We start from the raw sequence: 19,194 nt of genomic DNA, 5'->3' as shown, positions 1-19,194 counted from the left end.
GGGACGGAAGGGAGCTGATAAGCTTTTCTTCACTGGTGCATATTATATATATGTATGTATATCTATATATCTATAGGAACTGTTATCCAGAATGCTCCAGACATCGGATATTTACAGATAAGGAGTCTTTCCATAATTTGGATCTCCATACCTTAAGGCTACTAAAAAATAATTTAAACATTTAATAAATCCAATAGCATTGTTCTTCCTTTAATAAGAATTCATTATATAGGTATAGGACCTGTTATCCAGAATGCTTGGGACCAAGGGTATTCCGGATAAGGGATATTTCTGTAATTTGGATCTCCATACCTTAAGTCTACTAAAAAATCAATAAAACATTAATTAAACCCAATATGATTATTTTGGATTCAATAAGGATTATTTATACCTTAGTTGGGATCAGTTACAAGGTACTGTTTTATTACTACAGAGAAAAAGGAAATCAATTTTAGAATTCTGTATTATTTGATTAAAATGGAGTCTGTGGAAGACGGGCTTTCCGTAATTCGGAGCTTTCTGGATAATGGGTTTCCGGATAAGAGATACCTGTATCTAAGTTGTCATTGGTTACAAGGCATGGTTTTATTACAGAGAAACAGGAAATCATTTAAAAAAAAAAAAAAATGTAATTATTTGATTAGAATAGAGTCTATGGGAGATGGCCATCCATTAATTTGGAGCTTTCTGGATAACTGATCACATAACGTGTGAGTTATAGCTGTAGGAGCTGCACTCCTGTTTTTTCTTTCTATGCTCTATTCATTTTGGCAGATTTTGCCAAGTGCAAAGGACAAGTTCCTCAGCTCGGCTTTTATATTGCTGAATGAGTCCTTGACTTTTTGAAGAGAATCCAGAACTTCAATACTTCCGGTAAAGGAATCATAACGAATAGAAAAGGGCCTCTTCATTTTCATAGCGTATTCTCTAGAAAGCAGAACATAGAAACCAGTTACAGAGGGCAAAAATATTAGTAAGGACATACAAAAATAACACTGTTTCCCATGAATTTTGTATAAAAGTAATTTTATCCAGGGTCTAATAAATGAGCAGAATTGTAAGGTTTGGCTGTGTGGGAGTAATGTTTACATGTCTCTTAAAACAATTATATCTATACTGTCATGATTTTTATGGTGTACTTTTGATTTCTGAATTACACTCAATAGCAAATAATTCACTCGACTAGTTAAAATTTTATTCTTGAACCAATAAATGTATTTTTTTAGTTGTAATATTGGTGTGTAGGCTCCATCTTACTGCATTGTGGCTGAGTCTGATCTTTCAGAAGGAGCCAGTGCTACACATTAGAACTGCTTTCAGGTAACCTATTGTTTCTCTTACTCCCAAGTAACTGAAGGGGTCCCAAGCCAGACTTGGATTTCTTACTATTGAGTGCTATACTGATATCTACTGGGAGTTGCCATCTTGCTCCCTTCCCATTGTTCTGCTATTGGCTGCTGGGGAGTGGGGGTTGATACCACTCCAACTTGCACCTCAGCGGTAAAGTGTGACTGAAGTTTATCAGAGTACAGGTCACATGGTTGTGGCACCTTGGGAAATGAAAAATATGGCCAGCCCCATGTGAAATTTCAAAATTAAATATAAAAAAATAAATCTGTTTGCGTAAACAGATTTCAGTGCAGGATTCTGCTGGAGAAGCTTTAGTAACTGATGCATTTTGAAAAAAACATGTTTTCCTATTCCTTTCCTTTAACGTAAGCCATTACAAAATCCTGTACTGCGTAGATAGTATGTAATGTAATATAATATATATTATGTGAAATATATTCAAAGGATAAGTAAACATTTAAAATAAGGGAGTGTAAAATTGCTAAAAATGCTATTTTAAGCATGTTTGCAATTTACATTCATTATTATTTTTTTTTTTTACAAGATTTAAAGATATTAAGGGCAATATGTACTTTTAATGTGAATGAATTTGCGTTACAGCAACGCCACCTGCTAGTCAGTTTCAGACCAGAGGGCTGGTTAGAAAAAGGATTTGAAACCTCAGATAACTTTTCTCATGTTTTTCTCAACCAGAAAATCATTGGATTAGCCCTCTTACTGTCTCCTGACAGAATCACGGATGGGAACTGACCAGCAGGTGGTGCCATTGTAACAAACTTTACTCCGTAATAATACATATATCCCTTAATATCTTGTAATTAAAAATAAATAAATAATACATTTAAATTGCAAAAGTGCTTGTCAACTTGTCAACTTTTCATTCACTTATATTAAAGGTTTACTCATCCAATAAAAAACATAAATATATACATATAAATAATGATATGAAACTGTTACTTAAGTTTTTCCTTGGAGTCTTCAAAGTTTTCACACACAAAGTAGACAGACTGAAAGGTTGTGTCCTGGTAAGGCTGATCTGCTGTCATTTCTGGGTCAAAGGGCCTGTACTCCGGCTTATTTGTGAAAGCATACTGTAAATATATATATAATGTAAATTACTGGACTCAGCAGAGTGTGATGTTATCTAATAACATTTTTGCAAAGGGGAAGAAGCACACCAGTGTGTCGGCAATGCCTTTAAATCATTTGTTCATTTCTGCAAATAAATGATTTAAAGGCATTGCCGACACACTGGTGTGCTTCATCCCCTTTGCAAAGATACATGGAAAAAAGGCTTGGGAGCGGCTGTGGAAGTCAAGCACCCTTTGAGAACATGTATGTAAGTGGTGTAGTGAAGATTTTTCTTTATGTTGATCTAATAACATCTGTCTTAACCCCCTAGTAGTCCTGGGAATGTCTCTTTCCAACTGAGGTCATGAATTTATATTGCAAGCTCTATGGATCATATGTTCACTGTTCATCAAAAAGGGTGCAGAGCACTGCATGTAATTAGAAATGCTGCTAAAATATGTTTGATTGAAATAGTTTTGTAATATTTTAATCCGATGCAAAATGAATGTGAAGATTTTCATTCATCAAGAGGCTATTCATGCTCTCCAAGCTGCCTGTCTGCTACATACAATGCTGAGTAATCACTGAAGACAGTGATTACTCAGCATCTGTATGCTGAGTGCTTAACATCTGTACCCGGCAGCTTCAGAACATTTCACAAATTCATTTATGCAACTCTCACAAGTAACACCTGTCTCTATTGTGGCTTAATACCTTGGTAATACTATCACAGTAACCCTATTTATAAAGTGCATGGCACAGTGTTTAATGTTGCTGTGCTGCAGCTCTGGGGTACTAGTTATGATTCTAGCCAGGGCACTGTCTTTCATGTTGTCCTTGTCCGGGTAGAAATTCTGGTTTCCACCTTTTGATAAATTTGACTACAGTGTATGTAAATGTGACAAAGACTGTAGACTGTAAGCTCAATGGGGGCAGGGTGAATGATGTATCATCTCTGTAATATGATTTTAGAATGAATAATAACATTATTTATAGTGATGAGCAAATCTTTTCGCCAGGCACAGATTTTCTGTGAAATTCTGCATTTTGCCGTTGCCAAATTTTTGCTGCAAAAATTTACCAGGTGAGGAAAAAGTTGTGTTTCATAAAAAAATAGCTGTGTGCGTCAAAAAAGTTGTGCAGTAGCTGCAATTCTCTAATTTTTCAGGGAATTGTAACAGGGCAGATTTGCTCATAACTAGTTATTTTAATTCATGCTTCACCCAAAATACTTCACATTATTTGTCTCCCAAGCATTTAAAGGGAACAAACTTAACAGAGCATCAGGGCATCAGTTGGATGTTGGTGCCCATGTACAAGTGTTGCAATGTACATATGTGAACTAAAGTCATTCTGTGGCTCACATCGGTCAGTGGTAAGGGCCCAGTATATAAAGGGTTCAGTTAGTACCTTCACACACTACACTACTTCAACACTGTTTCCCATTTTGTGGCAATGTTAGACTTGCTGTCACTTTCTTGGCCATTTGCATAGCATCAGTCACATTGTGAGCAGTACAGAAAAGGTTAACTACTCCTTTTCAAGTACCAAGATGTTCTTAAATACTATTACTTTAGTAGCATTCAATGACAATGATGGGTAGGAAGCATACTGATGTCTTCTTTTGCCAATTTTCCTCAAAAAGCTTTTTTTCTTTAAGTGGGCAATAAAAATCTTTACCACTAGGTGGCAGCAGAAGACTAAGGTAGAGCATTCATTGTGCCATTTCAATTTGCTGCGACAAAAAAAAAAAGTTTTCATTGAGTATATGTGAATTTAATTTCTGGTGTATTTTAAAGTAATAAAATTAAGGGAATATTGACTTGATAGAAGAATATAACAAAAAAAGTTTTGCACAAGGATGTCGATGCATTTACATCAATAATCATAGGTAAAAAGTATCTGTTATAATAGGGGTTATTTACTACCACAAATACAGTTATGTGTAAACCCCCATGCATTAAAGATACTTGTGCCAATATGTGCTCCTTGGTGCTGCTGCTTGCCACCTGTTCCTGACTGAACTCGGAAACTACAGCCACCTCTGAACCTGACTAGCTGCAGGGTTCCCACAGCGCTGTGCCAAGAGAACTTAGAAAACCTTCAAGTTCCATGTTGAAGTGCAAGTGCAGTTGCTTTAATTTTAATGCATCTTCAGCAATTGCATCAGGCACAATTCAACTTCCCCTGGCGACTGCAACAATGCTGGAAAATGGGGCAAAACAAAGTTGCTATAGATAACTAGACCTTTAGCTAACTCTTTTACCAACATTTGTCAATGTATAGGAAAACATCAGGCCCTTCTTGAGTCTGACAGTTTGAGCAAATGATATGTAACAATTTTGATATATAAGTCTGGCAAAGTAGGAGTGTTTCACAGATGTGTTGGTACTGAAACCTGATGTGTGTCATTGGGAAAATTCAATGATAATTTTAAAGTTGATGATTAATAAATAAACACCATTTGTCCAAGGAGAGTAGGGCTAGTCCTCTTACCAGCAGCTCTCCATAAGAAGAAAGAAGCCCTGCTCCATAGGCTTTTATTGATCCATTCTGCCAGCAGAGCCCAAACTCCACGGTGAACCAGTAGAGCTAGGAATAGTAGAAAAAGATGGATGTCTGTTAGGGTAAATAAGTTGATTTCATTAAAAATCAGTGATGTGCAACCTTCATGTAACTTATTTGCAACTTCAAGTGTTTTGTCCACATCGAACAGATGCTGGGAGTTGTAGTCTAACAAAATGTAAAGAGCAACAGAATCCTTGTGCCACTTTCTCATTAAAAACAGTAAAAATAGGGGTTTTTACTGCATCAGGACCCAATACCTCCAAAGGGGCCAATCAGGAGGTATCGATGAAACCAGGAGTTGCACCAGGACGGAAGGGACATTACTTACATCACTGTTTAGAAATGAGGGAAGTTTCTATGCATGTCAGTCATAACAAATTCTTCAAACTTACAGTTGAAAGTTTCTTTATATCAGCGTCGGAAGCTCCAAGTGAAGCAAGTCCAATATCCTGCAAATAAAAGACAGAGGCTTGGCTCATTTATTAACACTGGACAGATTAGCAAATAGGTAGCAACCCGTAGTAACCCGTAGTAACCAATCGGTGAGTAGTTCTGCCAGCCACAGGTAAAATAACAAAAAGAAAAATTTTGGTTACTATGGGTTACTGCACAAGGGCACATTTGCCCTCTGTTAGTTAATGAGCTTGAGCTGTTTCCTTCTTTTTGAGCATCCAGAATCCTGCTCTTATGTGCCTCCTATCACATGCATATATGAATGTGTGTTGGCAGTGCTAAAGGACAAGTTAAGGGGCATGTGTTAAGTACAATCTACCCAAGGTAATTGCTGCTCTTCTGTAAAACATGCACTAGCCCTATCTTCTCTCTGAACACTGCACCACCATCTTGACTTCCCAGAAATTCCTTGTGGCTGTCCAGTACAGGTATATGATCTGTTATCCGGACACCCATTATCCATAAAGATCCAAATTATGGGATGGTCATCTCCCTTAGACTCCATTTTAATCAAATACAAATTTCCATTTCCTCTGTAATAACAAAATAGTGGCTGGTACTAGATCCTAGCTAAGATATAATTAATCCTTACTGGAGGCAAAATAATTTATTAGTTAAATTTATAATTTATTAGGGACCCCTTATCCAGAAAACCCCAGGTTCCAAGCATTCTGGATAACATGTCTCTTACCATATAGGTAAATTTCTGACTCTGCATGCACCAGCACTGGCCAGCCGCAGAATCCCTATGAATATCAATCAAGACGGTAGCACAACTTTCAGAGGGAAATTGTATTCACTTCCCTTGCACTTTAAGGTGGTTCAGAGAGCTCTAGTATAATAAGGCAAGCATATGTAAGTCTCAAAGCTGTATATGTTGCACAAGTGCACTCAGTGGGAAATTACATGCTTTCTTATATTCTTGTAGTCTGTAATTGTAAATAACAGCAAATGCATCCTGAGTATTTCAGTGGTTTTTATTATTGTTTTTCATTATTAAGGGTTTTATTTGGTAATTGCATGATTACAATTAGGGGCAGATTTATCAAAATACGAATTTATAGCTTGATACATAGAAACTCACCAATGTTCTATTCATTCCTGTGGGGTTTAACTCACCATTTGATAAATATGCTTCTAAAAATCCCATAGGAATGAATAAAACATGGGTACATTTTCAAGGCCTTGAGAAAGGTTTCGGTCCCCATCGGGACCTAACGTTGGCTGTTCATGTGTTTTTAATACACAATTGATTGTTTTTGGAATATAACTCAGTGTTGGTCTTTTTTGGATATATATATATATATATATATATATATATATATATATATATAGCGCAAAGATAATAGTATTAATGAACAAGGACATACTAATTCACTGGGGGGTGGTATTGATCATCCCTATGCCCTATGTCGTGGGCAGTGGTGGTTAGATCTAGTGTACAGGAATATTATTTGTGTTATTTATATGAAGCATAAGATGTTATACAATTCTGTTTGTCATTTGTATCTTGATGTATCCATAGTGTATTCCCTGTAATGAATTATATATTTTGTAATATAGTTAGAAAAGTTCTTTCTCATGCTACAGGTATTAAACCCAGTGTCCAATCAGAGGCAGTTTCAAACAGTCAGTAAATTAAAACCATCTTTTAGATAGTAAGCGCTAATAAGCAGACGCCTCCTTGCCTCCTGTATCAGTCTGTATCTGTATGTTTAAAGTATATGCCCTTTTAGTAGTACAGTGCTGTGATTTATGTTTATAGCTATGTCTTAATAATACTTTAATACATTTAAAAGGCATATTTTGGGCCTTGCCTTTGATCGCACCCAACCCCAACATCAACCCAAACAAGGGCAGACATGCCTGGGAGAACTGTGCAAACTCCTTGTCAGACAGCATGGGAATATGTCCTAGCATTTCATGGCAGCAGTCCCTGCAGGAAAAAAATAAAATATTCTTTATTTATACCCTTTATTTATATATGGCTGACTTGTTAGCCAATTCCTATTAATACAACTGCATCTTCAGGCTTGATAGTGTATAGGCCCTAACTGTCAGGCTAAAGCCTGTAACACAATATAGCTCTGCAGTGAGCCATTTGCACTGCGGACCATCAATCTTACACAGCAATTTCTTACAATTTTAAATTAATCGGCAGGATGTTATTTATGGCAACATATTACATCATAGTAACTAAATGCTACTTAAACAGAACTATTACATTTAGCACTTGCAAGGTAGGAAATGTGATCAATCTTATGATGGTTACATATAACTTGAGATAAAAAAAAATTTTAACGATATAATATAACTGAAACAATAACTTATTTTTCCAGAGACAGGGCTTTTTATTAAATAAGAACTCAGGTATGAAAGATGTATGCCGAAGCTGATCTGGAAGGAATTTCCATGAGGGAAGCAATGCTGGAACTGTTGTGGTAAGGCAGGTAATGGAACCATGATACTCACGGCTCAGGGGAATGCATAAAAGCCGAGGGGTGCCTGAGGTACTGAGTAGTTGGAAACACCCGAAATGCAAGACAGGCCAGGAAATCCCTTGCAATTAATAATCCCGCAGTTGGTCTCAGTGTAAATCCTGTTCTTTCTAAGTGAGAAACAAAAATAATCAATTGAGCACAACATCTTTGCATGAATTTAGATATACAGTAGAACCACCATTTAATGTTTTTCAGGAGACCAGGAAAAAATACTGCAGAATCTGGGAAAATGTAAAATTAGGGAAATGTATTAACTTATTCTTCACATACACAAAGTATGTAAGCACAGGAGTCGTGTTACTTTGAAATAGAAGAATGTGTTTATAACAAGAGTTAAGCATTGCAGCATTAATGTTACACTATGGGGGGCATGGTCAAGGCTTCACTGACAGTCAGATGTTACATTATGGGGGGCATGGGCAAGGCCTCACTGACATTCAGATGTTACATTATGGGGGGCATGGGCAAGGCCTTACTGACAGTCAGATGTTACATTATGGGGGGCATTGGCAAGGCTTTACTGACAGATGTTATAAATGGTATAGAATAGTTAGATAGGAAGATCAAGTTGGCAGAAACTGCTAGGTACAAGGTTTTAGCTTGATAACTAAGAAAAGTTACCAGTTACCCAGTTGTGTCATCACATTATTGGAATGGACATGACATTAACACTCCATATGGTGAATGCGCACAATGGATCCTGCATTGTGAGCCCCTGCCAGCTCTCAGTAAGGCGCCTTACACATGGACTGCACCTATCTTATGGCACATACAGTTGATCAACAGAGAAGTCAATGGGAACACTATGTGAGGCACTTCGGTCTCTTGTGTTTGGGCTACTTAAAAACATGACATTCAAAGCACTCAACATTAACCCTTGTGCTATAGCACCAATAAAAACAAAATGCCTCTTATATGAGACCATTTTTTGAACAAAAGACAATAATGTTTGATATTCCCTATGATAGTGATATCTATCACCAATATACAAAATATAACAAAATGGTTAGTGATTTTGCTTACTGGCAGTTTTTACATTTCCTTGTCCTCTGACTTGTATTTCTACTTTAACTGTTAATGAAATGAGTTGTCCAGGAACCCAACATCTCTGTGTGATGTAATAAAGAAATACAGAGAAGTTACTAATTACTCCCAGTGGTTTTACATGGAGAGTAGAAGGTCCCCAACAGTCACTTAAATGGGACCTGTCACTCACACATTAAAAGCTGTAGAATAAAAGTCCTTTGCAAATGAAAAATAAAACATCCATGCTTGTTATAATTGTATTTAAAAATTGGAGCCATCAATCATATATTGCTGGTTGTGCCTCTATGTCTCAGGCACAGCAGTTACTTTCACTTTCAAATTCTGCCCTTAGTAGATGTCACCTCACTCTCCCTCCCTCCTCAGTTCTGTAGCCTGTGAATTGGCATTAGGTCCCCCTTCTTGTATATACACATGATTTGGGGTGATACAAAACTTTCCTTAATAGTAGTGTCCCATGTGCTCTAATTATGAATTTCAACTGAAGGAAAAAAGATTAAAATATACTGTAAGTAAAGTTTATTTTGCTCAAATGATAGAAAAAGATTTGGAATTTTTTTTCTTAGGATCTCAGGTCCCCTTTAAAGTATGCAGATGATGATTTAAAGACATCCTCTATTAGTACTTGTGAATCCTGGGGTGTTTACTTCATGCCACCCCTGTAACCCATTGTTTCCTGAGACAATGTGCTGTGAATGTTACAGCTTTGTATTCTATATTATCTAAAATGTAAAACAGTATATTTGTAAAATCCAACCTTTCAAAAAGTTTGACACATCCTGAAGTTGAGGAACAGAATCTTCTCTAAAAATGCCATATTTCTCCAACAGTTGCAGGGAATTTATGTACTGCTTGCATGCATAATCTGGATAGAGGTTGCGTAGGGTTTTGTAAACTTGCTTCCTGTAGGGAAAGTTATTATACAATAGTGTGATCATGTATGAGGCTGATTTATAGGTTTCAGGCTAAGAAATGAAAATTTGTTATATGCACGTTTAATATTCTTATTAAAACTAAGAAAGCAACTAAAGCAGGGTGTCTTCCTGACAAACAATTACCATTAGTCAAATCTGGACTGGAATTCAAAATAGGCCCAAGGATTCAATGTCCACAGATGCCCAAGCAGCCCCTCTGGCATTTGCAGAAATCCACAGAATGCCAGTCCAGACTTGCTATATTAGTGTGCTGTCTTCTTTGTACTAGGGCTGAGAACTTTGCAGAAAAGAGGGACAGAATACATGGGGGCTGTACGGTAGAATCATTGATGTTGGTATTAGTTACTCAAGTGCAACTTACCAAGTAGCAGTTTCTTCCACTGTATACTCCACCCTTGGAAGGATGTCTCCACTATTTCAAAGATCAAAACAAATAAAAACAGTTACCTCCTGCGTGGTTCAGTATTTGTATATAGTAATTTGTGTATATAGGGGCGTAATTATTATGCTGTGTAAAACTAATTCGCCAAAAAAACGGAGTAAAAAGCTGTGTAAAATAAATGGATATTACGCTGTTATTTTCCATAAGTTCCAGTGGAAGAAAAAATGCGTAAAAAATTACACCGTTTTTACATGGCGATGTGTGGCAAATTTTCTCAACGTTTTTTTACACAGCATAATAAATATGCCCCTTAGTGTAAACTCCTTTCTGTTAAACAGCGGTGCAGAATATGCCACTTTGGCCCAGATTCAATTCATTGAGAAAAAAGGTTTATCACATGAAAACTCATGGAAAACATTCAATTTGAGCTGCTAATCATTTTAGAAAAACTTATCTGAAAGTTTATCACATGAAAACTCTGTTTGAATTGAATTTTGTACATGAGTTTTCACATGATAGACATGAGAAAACATTTTCTCACTGAATTGAATCAGGCCTTTTATGTGTTAATGAATATATTAATTGTGTCATGTTTGTTTGCTCTGTCTTCATTTATTGCTTCACAAGTGATAATGCCACAGATGCAACTGTTATTAGTACAGGTATAGGACCCGTTATCCAGAATGCTCAGGACCAAGGGTATTCCGCATAAGTGGTCTTTCCGTAATTTCTTTACCTTGAAGAATAAGTAAACCAGGATGTGGGGGCGGGGCTTCACTCTGTACAAGGAAGCAAAGAAAAACAATCACCTTCTGACTGAGGAACCAGGTCAGAGAGAATGCTGGTACAAAGGTAGGTAATTCTGGAGGCTGTTTAGAGTAATTTTACTGATAGATAAAAAAAGGTTTACTTATTCTTTAAGTCTACTAAAAAATCAACATTAATTAAACCCAATAGGATTATTTTGCATCCAGTAAGGATTCATTATATTTTATTTGGGATCAAATACAAAGCACTTTTTATTTGCAAGTTTTATTTTTACAGAGAAAAAGGAAATCAATTTTAAAAATCTGAATTATTTGATTAAAACGGAGTCTATGGGAGACAGGCTTTCCATAATTCGGAGCTTTCTGGATCAGGTTTCCGGATAAGGGATCTTATACCTGTACTAGATTAAACACAAATTAGGCCACATTCAATTCAGTGAAAAAAAGTTTTATCGCTTATCTGAAAGTTTATCAATGAAAACTCTATTTTAGTCTATGGGAAAAAACTGAATTTGGAGAAATGTTTTTTCTCCTCAAATTGAATCTCGTCTCACTGAATTGAATCTGGCCCATTATACACAGAAGCCCAAAACAGTCCCCCATCAGCTCAATAAACAGTGACTGTCTATAGCATCTTACAGCAGCCCCTCTGGCATTTGTCAGAATCCAGAGATTACCCGTCTGGGCCTGGACTTAATGCGTTCAATGTTTGTATAAGTTCATATCTCAACATGCTGTAGAACAAATGAGAAATAACCACATTCACCATAATGGGCCAGATTCAGTTCAGTGAGAAACTGATAAGCTGATAAGTTTTTCTCAATTGAATTGCACCTCAAATTGAATCTCCTCCATGAGTTTTCATGTGATTAACCTTTTTCTTACTGAACTGAATTTGGCCCAATACTGGAAATAAAATCCTAATTTCACACAGTATATAAACTTACTTTTTGTAATTAAATGCCAGCTCTGCAAAGAATGTTCTACGTTTCTTATATTCCTGATCACCAAATCCCTAATACAGACAGAGGATAATTGCATATGGCAAATGTTAGCAACCAAAGATGTCATTCATTAAATCTCAACGCACTGCATTCATTTCAACTGTATTGTTACTCTTTGTTTCATTCTTAAATAAGGTTTAATTCATGGAAGCACCCTGAGAATCCCTAGGCTAGTTAGTAGGGATAATCCTAAATGGACTGCTGCATGGGATTTAGGCACTTGACATTCATACATTTTTTCTGAATACTTTGGACCACTGTGGGGGGCAACTCAACAAATGTGAGCAATTGAATGGCACAACAGTAATTGCTCAACCTTTGTTTTAGGTTTATTTTACATGTAAATTGTATGCAGGGCCACTTTAGGGTACCATTGGGCTCAGGGCAAAGATTGGTGGTTCTACATGGAGTCCACGTTGGCCATCCTGGACTAAATCTTACTTTTGACTTGTATATTCCCTTGTGTGCAAAGAAACGGAAGTACTAGAATAGAGCACTCTAAACCATAAGGGTACCTTATGATAATTACATTGCCATTCGGGGATGTGCTGTGCATGAAAAATAAACAAGATTATAAGATAAGTGACTTTATATTAACAGAACCATGCTACAGCTACTAATATAGTTCTAAGTTGTTTTGGGCATACATAAGTCTTTATAAAGACCATGTGCTGATCCTGGAAAAATGTACATATCAGTAATATAAACATAAGCACAGGAAATTGCATTTAATATTACAGATGAATTGTTCCATGATTGAGACATTAAGGGGGAGATTTATTAATCCACGAACGATTCAAGCGTTCGTTCGGCGTATTTTCAAACCTGCGCGATTTTTTCATACTTTGCGACAAAATTTGTGTGAAAAAATCATATTGTCGCGCAGAGTATGAAAGTTTCAGATTCATTCAGGCTTTGGTATGGTGACTTTCCTTGGGCCAGGTTGGAGCTGCACAGTGCCGTTGATTCCTATGGGAGGCTTAGTACATAAAAACTTACCTACATTCTATTAATTCCTAGGGGATTTTTAAAAACGTATTTATCAATGGGTGAAAGTTAGAGTTCACCATTTGATCAATATGCTTTTAAAAATCCCATATGAATGAATAGAATGTGGGTAAGTTTTTATTAAGATAAACACACATTTTGGTAAATCTTCTCCTAAATGTTTAAGTTGTAACGTACAGAGTAAGCAGACTCTGCAGTTACTTGGGGGCCCAGCAGTGTAGGGGGCCCAGTAAGGCCCCAATTAAAGAGTATTTTCAACATATCTTGGTAGAACAGATCAACTTACCAATATTTTGGGGCCCTAAATTTCATTTGCTGTGGGCCCCAGTAACATATAGTTACGCTTCTGTGTTGTATATATTTTGGTGCCAAATAAAACTTTAGTATTTCCAGGAGTTCATGACACTATACCTCATATAAGACATAAACACTAGTTTGCAACTTGTCAGTACTCACAGGGTGATCCTGATCCAAATGAGGGTCATATTTAATAATTAGCTGATGGCACTTATCCAGGTCTTGTAGTTTTCTTGGAAAAGAAGGAACTGTTTCAGACAATAAATCAAACAATATTAATTCATTATTTCATATTTGGTACTTTCATTTACTATTTAAGGTGTTAAAACATGGTCCAAAACTCACAACAAAACCTTTAATAAAATGTTATATAATCATAACGAATTAATAACTAGGATGTTTTTTATGTAAGACTTTGTATTAATCAAGCCTCAGTTTGTTCTAAAACATATAGATATATATTACATAACTAAATTCAAACTTTTGAAAAAGCAGGTTCCTTTTTTATTTCCATTGTTTCTTTTCTGTCCTTTATGTGATTTGATTTATTTCCCTAGCATAAAAAAGTAACCCTAAATTCATTAAAGCTGAGCAAAAATCTCACAAGGTCAATATTAATGAGGTTGTATATGCTAAAGGCACAGGGTTTCCATTATTTATATTTACATCATTTGTAGCATTTACTCTATAAAAATACTCACCTTTTTCCTCTGTGGCTGTCCGCACATCATCTGCAACTTTATCCAAATCAGCAACCAACATGGTCGCATAGGAACTGTGAAGGTCACATTTGACAAAACATTCCAGATCATGTCCTTTGTTTTTCCACTTTGCAGCAGGTCGGGTCTCAATGTGACTGATGTGAGCTTCAAATTTCTGCAAGGGAAATGACAGAATACAGGGACTCTGTATGGCAGGGTGCTAATGCCTATAGAGGTATGGGATCCTTTATTCTCCCACAGTGTAATGTATAGAACAACTCTCTGTTCCTCTGTAATGAGATGAAAAAGCCTTGGAACTGATGTTGCCTTACTTAGCATATAGCTGTACTGACTGCCAAACAAATGTTGGGTCTTTCCTACTGCTTAAACCTTTGACTGTCAGCACAGCCTGGTTGAACTGGGATTATGCTACTGATGGTACTGAAATGTAGTTAGTTAAAGGCAGTTTGGGTTAATTGTGTTTTACTGGGGAAAAAAGGCCTTTCTGGCAATCTCCATAACCCAAGCATTTGGAATGATAGATACTTCTAATGATTTTTTTGTATTAGTACTGTCCATCCCATTCCTGAACTGTAACTTCCATATACCTTCAATAGTCAAAGGCTGTTGCTGAATTGTCAGAGGTAGAATTCAACAAGGGCTGGAGGGCCACACGTTGAACGTTCCTGTTGTAATAAGTTAAAACCTGTTAATGAAATAAAATCTAGAAAGCTCCGAATTACAGAAAGGCCATCTTCCATAGATTCCATTTCAATCAAATAATTAAAAAATGTAAAGATGATTTCCTTTATCTCTGTAATAATAAAACAGTGCCTTGTACTTGATCCTATCTAATATATAATTTATCCTTATTGGAGGCAAAATAATCCTATTGAGTTTATTTAATTTTTAAATTATTTTTTAGTAGACTCAAGGTATGGAGATCCAAATTACAGAAAGACCCCTTATCTGTAAAGCTACCAGGTCCCGAGCATTCTGTATAATAGGTCCCATATCTGTACAACAATACTCTGCAGGTTTGCAGTTCCTTAGTCACGGATACAGTATTCTTCACATCTACTTTCCCTAAGGCTGACAGTTCTGACTTTTTCCCTTGACCATTATATGAACAATAATGTTGATTATACAGGTGTAGGACCCGTTATTCAGAATGCTCAGGGCCAAGGGTATTCTGGATAAGGGGTCTTTCCGTAATTTGGATCTCCATACCTTAAGTCTACTAATATATTAATAAAACATTATTAAAACCCAGTAGGATTGTTTTGCCTCCCATAAGGATTAATTATATCTTAGTTGGGATCAATTACAAGGTACAGGTATAGGACCCATTATCCAGAATGCTCGGGACCAAGGGTATTCCGGATAAGGGGTCTTTCCGTAATTTGGATCTCCATACCTTAAGTCTACTAAAAGATCAATAAAACATGAAATAAACCCAATAGGATTGCTTTGCATCCAATAAGGATTATTTATATCTTATTTGGGAACAATTAAAAGGTACTGTTTTATTATTACAGAGAAAAAGGAAATCAGTTTTAAAATTCTGTATTATTTGATTAAAATGGAGTCTATGGGAGACAGGCTTTCCGTAATTCGGAGCTTTCTGGATAACGGGTTTCCGGATAAGGGATCCTATACCTGTACTGTTATATTACTACAGAGAAAAGGAAATCAGTTTTAATATTCTGAATTATTTGATTAAAATAGAGTTTTATGGGAGACGGGCTTTCCGTAATTCGGAGCTTTCTGGATAACGGGTTTCCGGATAAGGGATCCCATACCTGTATAGCAAAAAGTGAGTTTTTCTCCCATATTTCATCCAAATTACCTGAAAGTATGTAGTGAGTACAATGGCGGGATTAAAGTCTCCGGGGGCTACAAGTTTAATTCACAAGGTTCAACTGGCCCCCCCTGGCTAGCATTCACTAAGCCAAAGAAAATCAATTGAAATAAAATCTTGCATCTTTCTGTCATAAATACTTCAGGAGACTTTTTTCCAATCTACCATGGGATTGAAACCTAACGTTCCAGCACCTACAAACATACAGTACAACAACAAACAACTTTCTCACTTAGTAAGGTTCACTCTGTGGATTGCAGCTCCTTTGGGACCCCAGGAAAGGAGTGTGTTAGAAGGCAAACCTAACAACAAAGAGGTAACCTGAATAGCAAAGCAGAAAGCTGGTCTGTGGGTTGAGGAACCAGTAACTTTCCTTCATTTACTCCAGGTCATGAAAAAAGAAACATTACCTTACATGGGGCTATTGCAAGTTACAAAATACCAATCACTAGCCCAATTAAAGCCTATAAAAATACACAATCCTCATTGGAAGCAAAACAATTCTATTGGGTTTATGTATCGTTAAATGATTTTTAATAGCCCTAAGGTATAGAGATCCAAATTACAGAAAGAGCCCTCATCCAGAAACCCCAGGTCCCGAGAATTCTGGATAACAGGTCATATTGGTGTTATATTCCTGTAAGTGAGAAGGGAGCCTTCCATCAAGTTTGGCATTGGCTTTTTATATTAAATGCCTTATAATGTCTCCTCAATAAATGAAAGTACTGTATAATGTGGTTATGTTTTAAATTGGCTTGTCTTCAGGATGGGACCCCTGGGTAGGATTGAAACTGCAATAAAGTTTTAAATCCATGTATGTGCTATACCTGCTGTGATGTTGCTATGGCAGCACCAGGACAATTGATCCAGATTATTAATGACACTCCAGACCTACTGTAGTTTTTATATGCAGTATACACAATATATACCTACAGTATAGGTATAGGAGTGCTTGGAACCTGGGGCTTTCCATAAAGGGATCTTGCTGTAAACTGCCCATACCTTGAGACTACTAAAAATATTCAAACATTAAAAAACCCTACAGGATTGTTTTGCCACCAATATGGTTTTATGCAATTTAGTTACAGTCATGTACAAGGTTCTGTTTTATAACAGAAAATAATTTAAAACAATTAAAACTACTTGCTTAAAATTGACTCTGTGGGAGACGGCCTTCCCATATTTCAGAGCTTTGTGGATAACAGGTTTCTGGATAAGGGATCCCATACCTGTACTGCATAAAATGTTGCTAGATTGTTTTTTACCTGATGTACTGTATAGCAAAATACAGGTGGAATTATTTCCCTGGAGGTGCAGCTAAAGGCCCCCATACACGGGCCGATAGAAGCTGCCGATATCGGTCCCTTGGACCAATTCGGCAGCTAATCGGCCCGTGTATGGGCAGAAACGAGCAGCCTGGCCGACCGATATCAATCGGCCAGGTTAGAAAATCCAGTCGGATCGGGGACCGCATCGGCTCGTTGATGCGGTCCCCGAACTGATTGCCCCATGGCCGCAAATGTAATCCGATCGTTTGGCCCCAGGGCCAAACGATCGGATTATTTTTTTAAAGCCACTTGGATCTTATAGTGTATGGGGACCTTAATACTAGAAGCAGAAACCCTCAGTAAAATATATTTAGACATGGAGTAAAGCACTCATGCACTGAATAAAGAAAGGTGTAAAACGCTTATGTTGTTCACTACTGGTATTCTTTTGTGTTGCAACTCTAAATATTCTGCCACAAAATATAAGTATGGGAACTGTTGCCTGGAAACACTCTGAAATACAGAAAGGCCATTTCCTAGAAAGTCCTTTTACTTGATGGCTTCTGATGGACTAGTGAGCCCCTTATACCTGCACTACCCTGTGTACTTGCTATTATTTTACTATTTCTTATGCACTGTTTATTCTCATATATTATGTCTATTCATTGTAAGACAACATTAATACATTCATTAAAGTTCAAGTTACAAAAAAATGTTATTTAGGGAAAAAGGTATGGCAATATAAACAGAAAGATCTCTTATCTGGAAAACCCCAGGTCCTCAACAATTCCAGATAGTAGATCCCATACCTAAGTATTTTTGCTTTAAGTTTACAACTGCTGTTTAGATTGTAAGCTCTGTTGAACAAGGCCCTCTTTATCTCTTTTATTGTGTTTTGTAGGCAATCTGTGTGTTCATTGTATGGACCCATCTATTACACAACGCTATCTAAATACATGTAATAAAAGAAATAATAATAATCATCGTCAATACAGTTTTTAAAAAAAAGTACCACTGACGTGGCATATGTGGTAACTGTACCTTTAGGACCTCAAGGCAGGTGGCAAGTCCACTTGTACCAGGATTCTTGATGCTAAATATGAGATTCAGAGTACAGATACCTTCATTACTACCATCATCCTTGATAGAGGTTTTCTGGCCAGATGATTCTTCTGATAGCCCATTCTCTTCCCTTGAATCCTCAATAAGACTCTTCTTTTTGCCAGGGAACTCGGCACACGGGGAACTGCCTACTTCAGCCTTCATTTGCTCAGCAATGATCTCGGCAATGCACTCACACAGTGTGCTACCAAGTTGGCTACCTGAGCCTTTCTACCTATTATACTGCTGAATGAGGGTTAAATGCTTTTCAGCATCAAAAATACAATTAAAGCAATTTGTTTCCTTAAAGCATGTGAGTAAGACACTGCATATGAAACTATAGTCTCTTAATGATGATGAGTCCAGCAGCCAGCAGCCAGATTACTGCCAGCAGGCTATATACACTTGATGATGTGTTGTCATGAATATTCATTCTTACATAGCATCATGCTTCTTTCAGTGCAAGGAGGATTTTTGAAGCATATGTATTTGTTTGCTTTGCAATTAAATTACAAACTGGATTAGTTCATTTTTTCAAATTTCTTATTGATCATATTTTAGGAGTGTAACAGTACATATGTCCCTTGTAATGATGAAGGGAAATAATATTGTTTCTCTCTGTATGATACAAGTATATTTATTTTGGCCTCTGTCTTGTTAGGGGCTTCAGTTCCATGCCCAGTTCTTTGGGATAGAGAGCCAGGGTTAGCTATATATTTTAAATGTCAGATCCAAGCTGATTTTACTAATTACTCCATAGTAATCACTTAATGATCAAATGCATACACATATTGTTACATCTAACTTTTCAGTTCTATATAAACACCTTATAATATATTTTGCACACTAAACACTTGTTTATTATTTTTACGCTAAATTCATG

At 36.7% G+C, this 19,194-nt stretch overlaps 1 protein-coding gene across 1 annotated transcript; it reads right to left on the bottom strand.

The window, feature by feature from the left end:
• Window positions 1–488: 488 nt before the first annotated feature.
• th2 (tyrosine hydroxylase 2) lies at window positions 489–19,144 on the bottom strand. Its single transcript, XM_031898869.1, has 12 exons — window positions 18,252–19,144; window positions 14,082–14,256; window positions 13,540–13,628; window positions 12,019–12,086; window positions 10,284–10,334; window positions 9,745–9,890; window positions 7,915–8,050; window positions 7,309–7,378; window positions 5,382–5,438; window positions 4,918–5,013; window positions 2,308–2,441; window positions 489–927 (listed from the first exon to the last, which is right to left on the bottom strand). The coding sequence occupies exons 1-12, from the start codon at window positions 18,474–18,476 to the stop codon at window positions 759–761; spliced, it is 1,416 nt and encodes a 471-aa protein (XP_031754729.1). The 5' UTR covers window positions 18,477–19,144; the 3' UTR covers window positions 489–758.
• Between the last annotated feature and the right edge of the window lie 50 nt (window positions 19,145–19,194).

Source organism: Xenopus tropicalis, chromosome 3, assembly GCF_000004195.4.
Source record: "Xenopus tropicalis strain Nigerian chromosome 3, UCB_Xtro_10.0, whole genome shotgun sequence".
NCBI lineage: Eukaryota > Metazoa > Chordata > Amphibia > Anura > Pipidae > Xenopus > Xenopus tropicalis.
This window is presented reverse-complemented; position numbering and strand designations above follow the sequence as displayed.

Bases quoted from the DNA above. Each gene is read 5' to 3' on its own strand.
- th2 (XM_031898869.1), bottom strand. From the start codon at position 18,476: ATGAAGGCTGAAGTAGGCAGTTCCCCGTGTGCCGAGTTCCCTGGCAAA. The intron at 14,257-18,251 runs GTACAGTTACCA...TTTCCCTTGCAG, and splicing joins CCTGCCTTGAGGTCCTAAAG to AAATTTGAAGCTCACATCAG. The intron at 10,335-12,018 runs GTAAGTTTATAT...TCTTTGAAATAG, and splicing joins CTGGCATTTAATTACAAAAA to TGGAGACATCCTTCCAAGGG.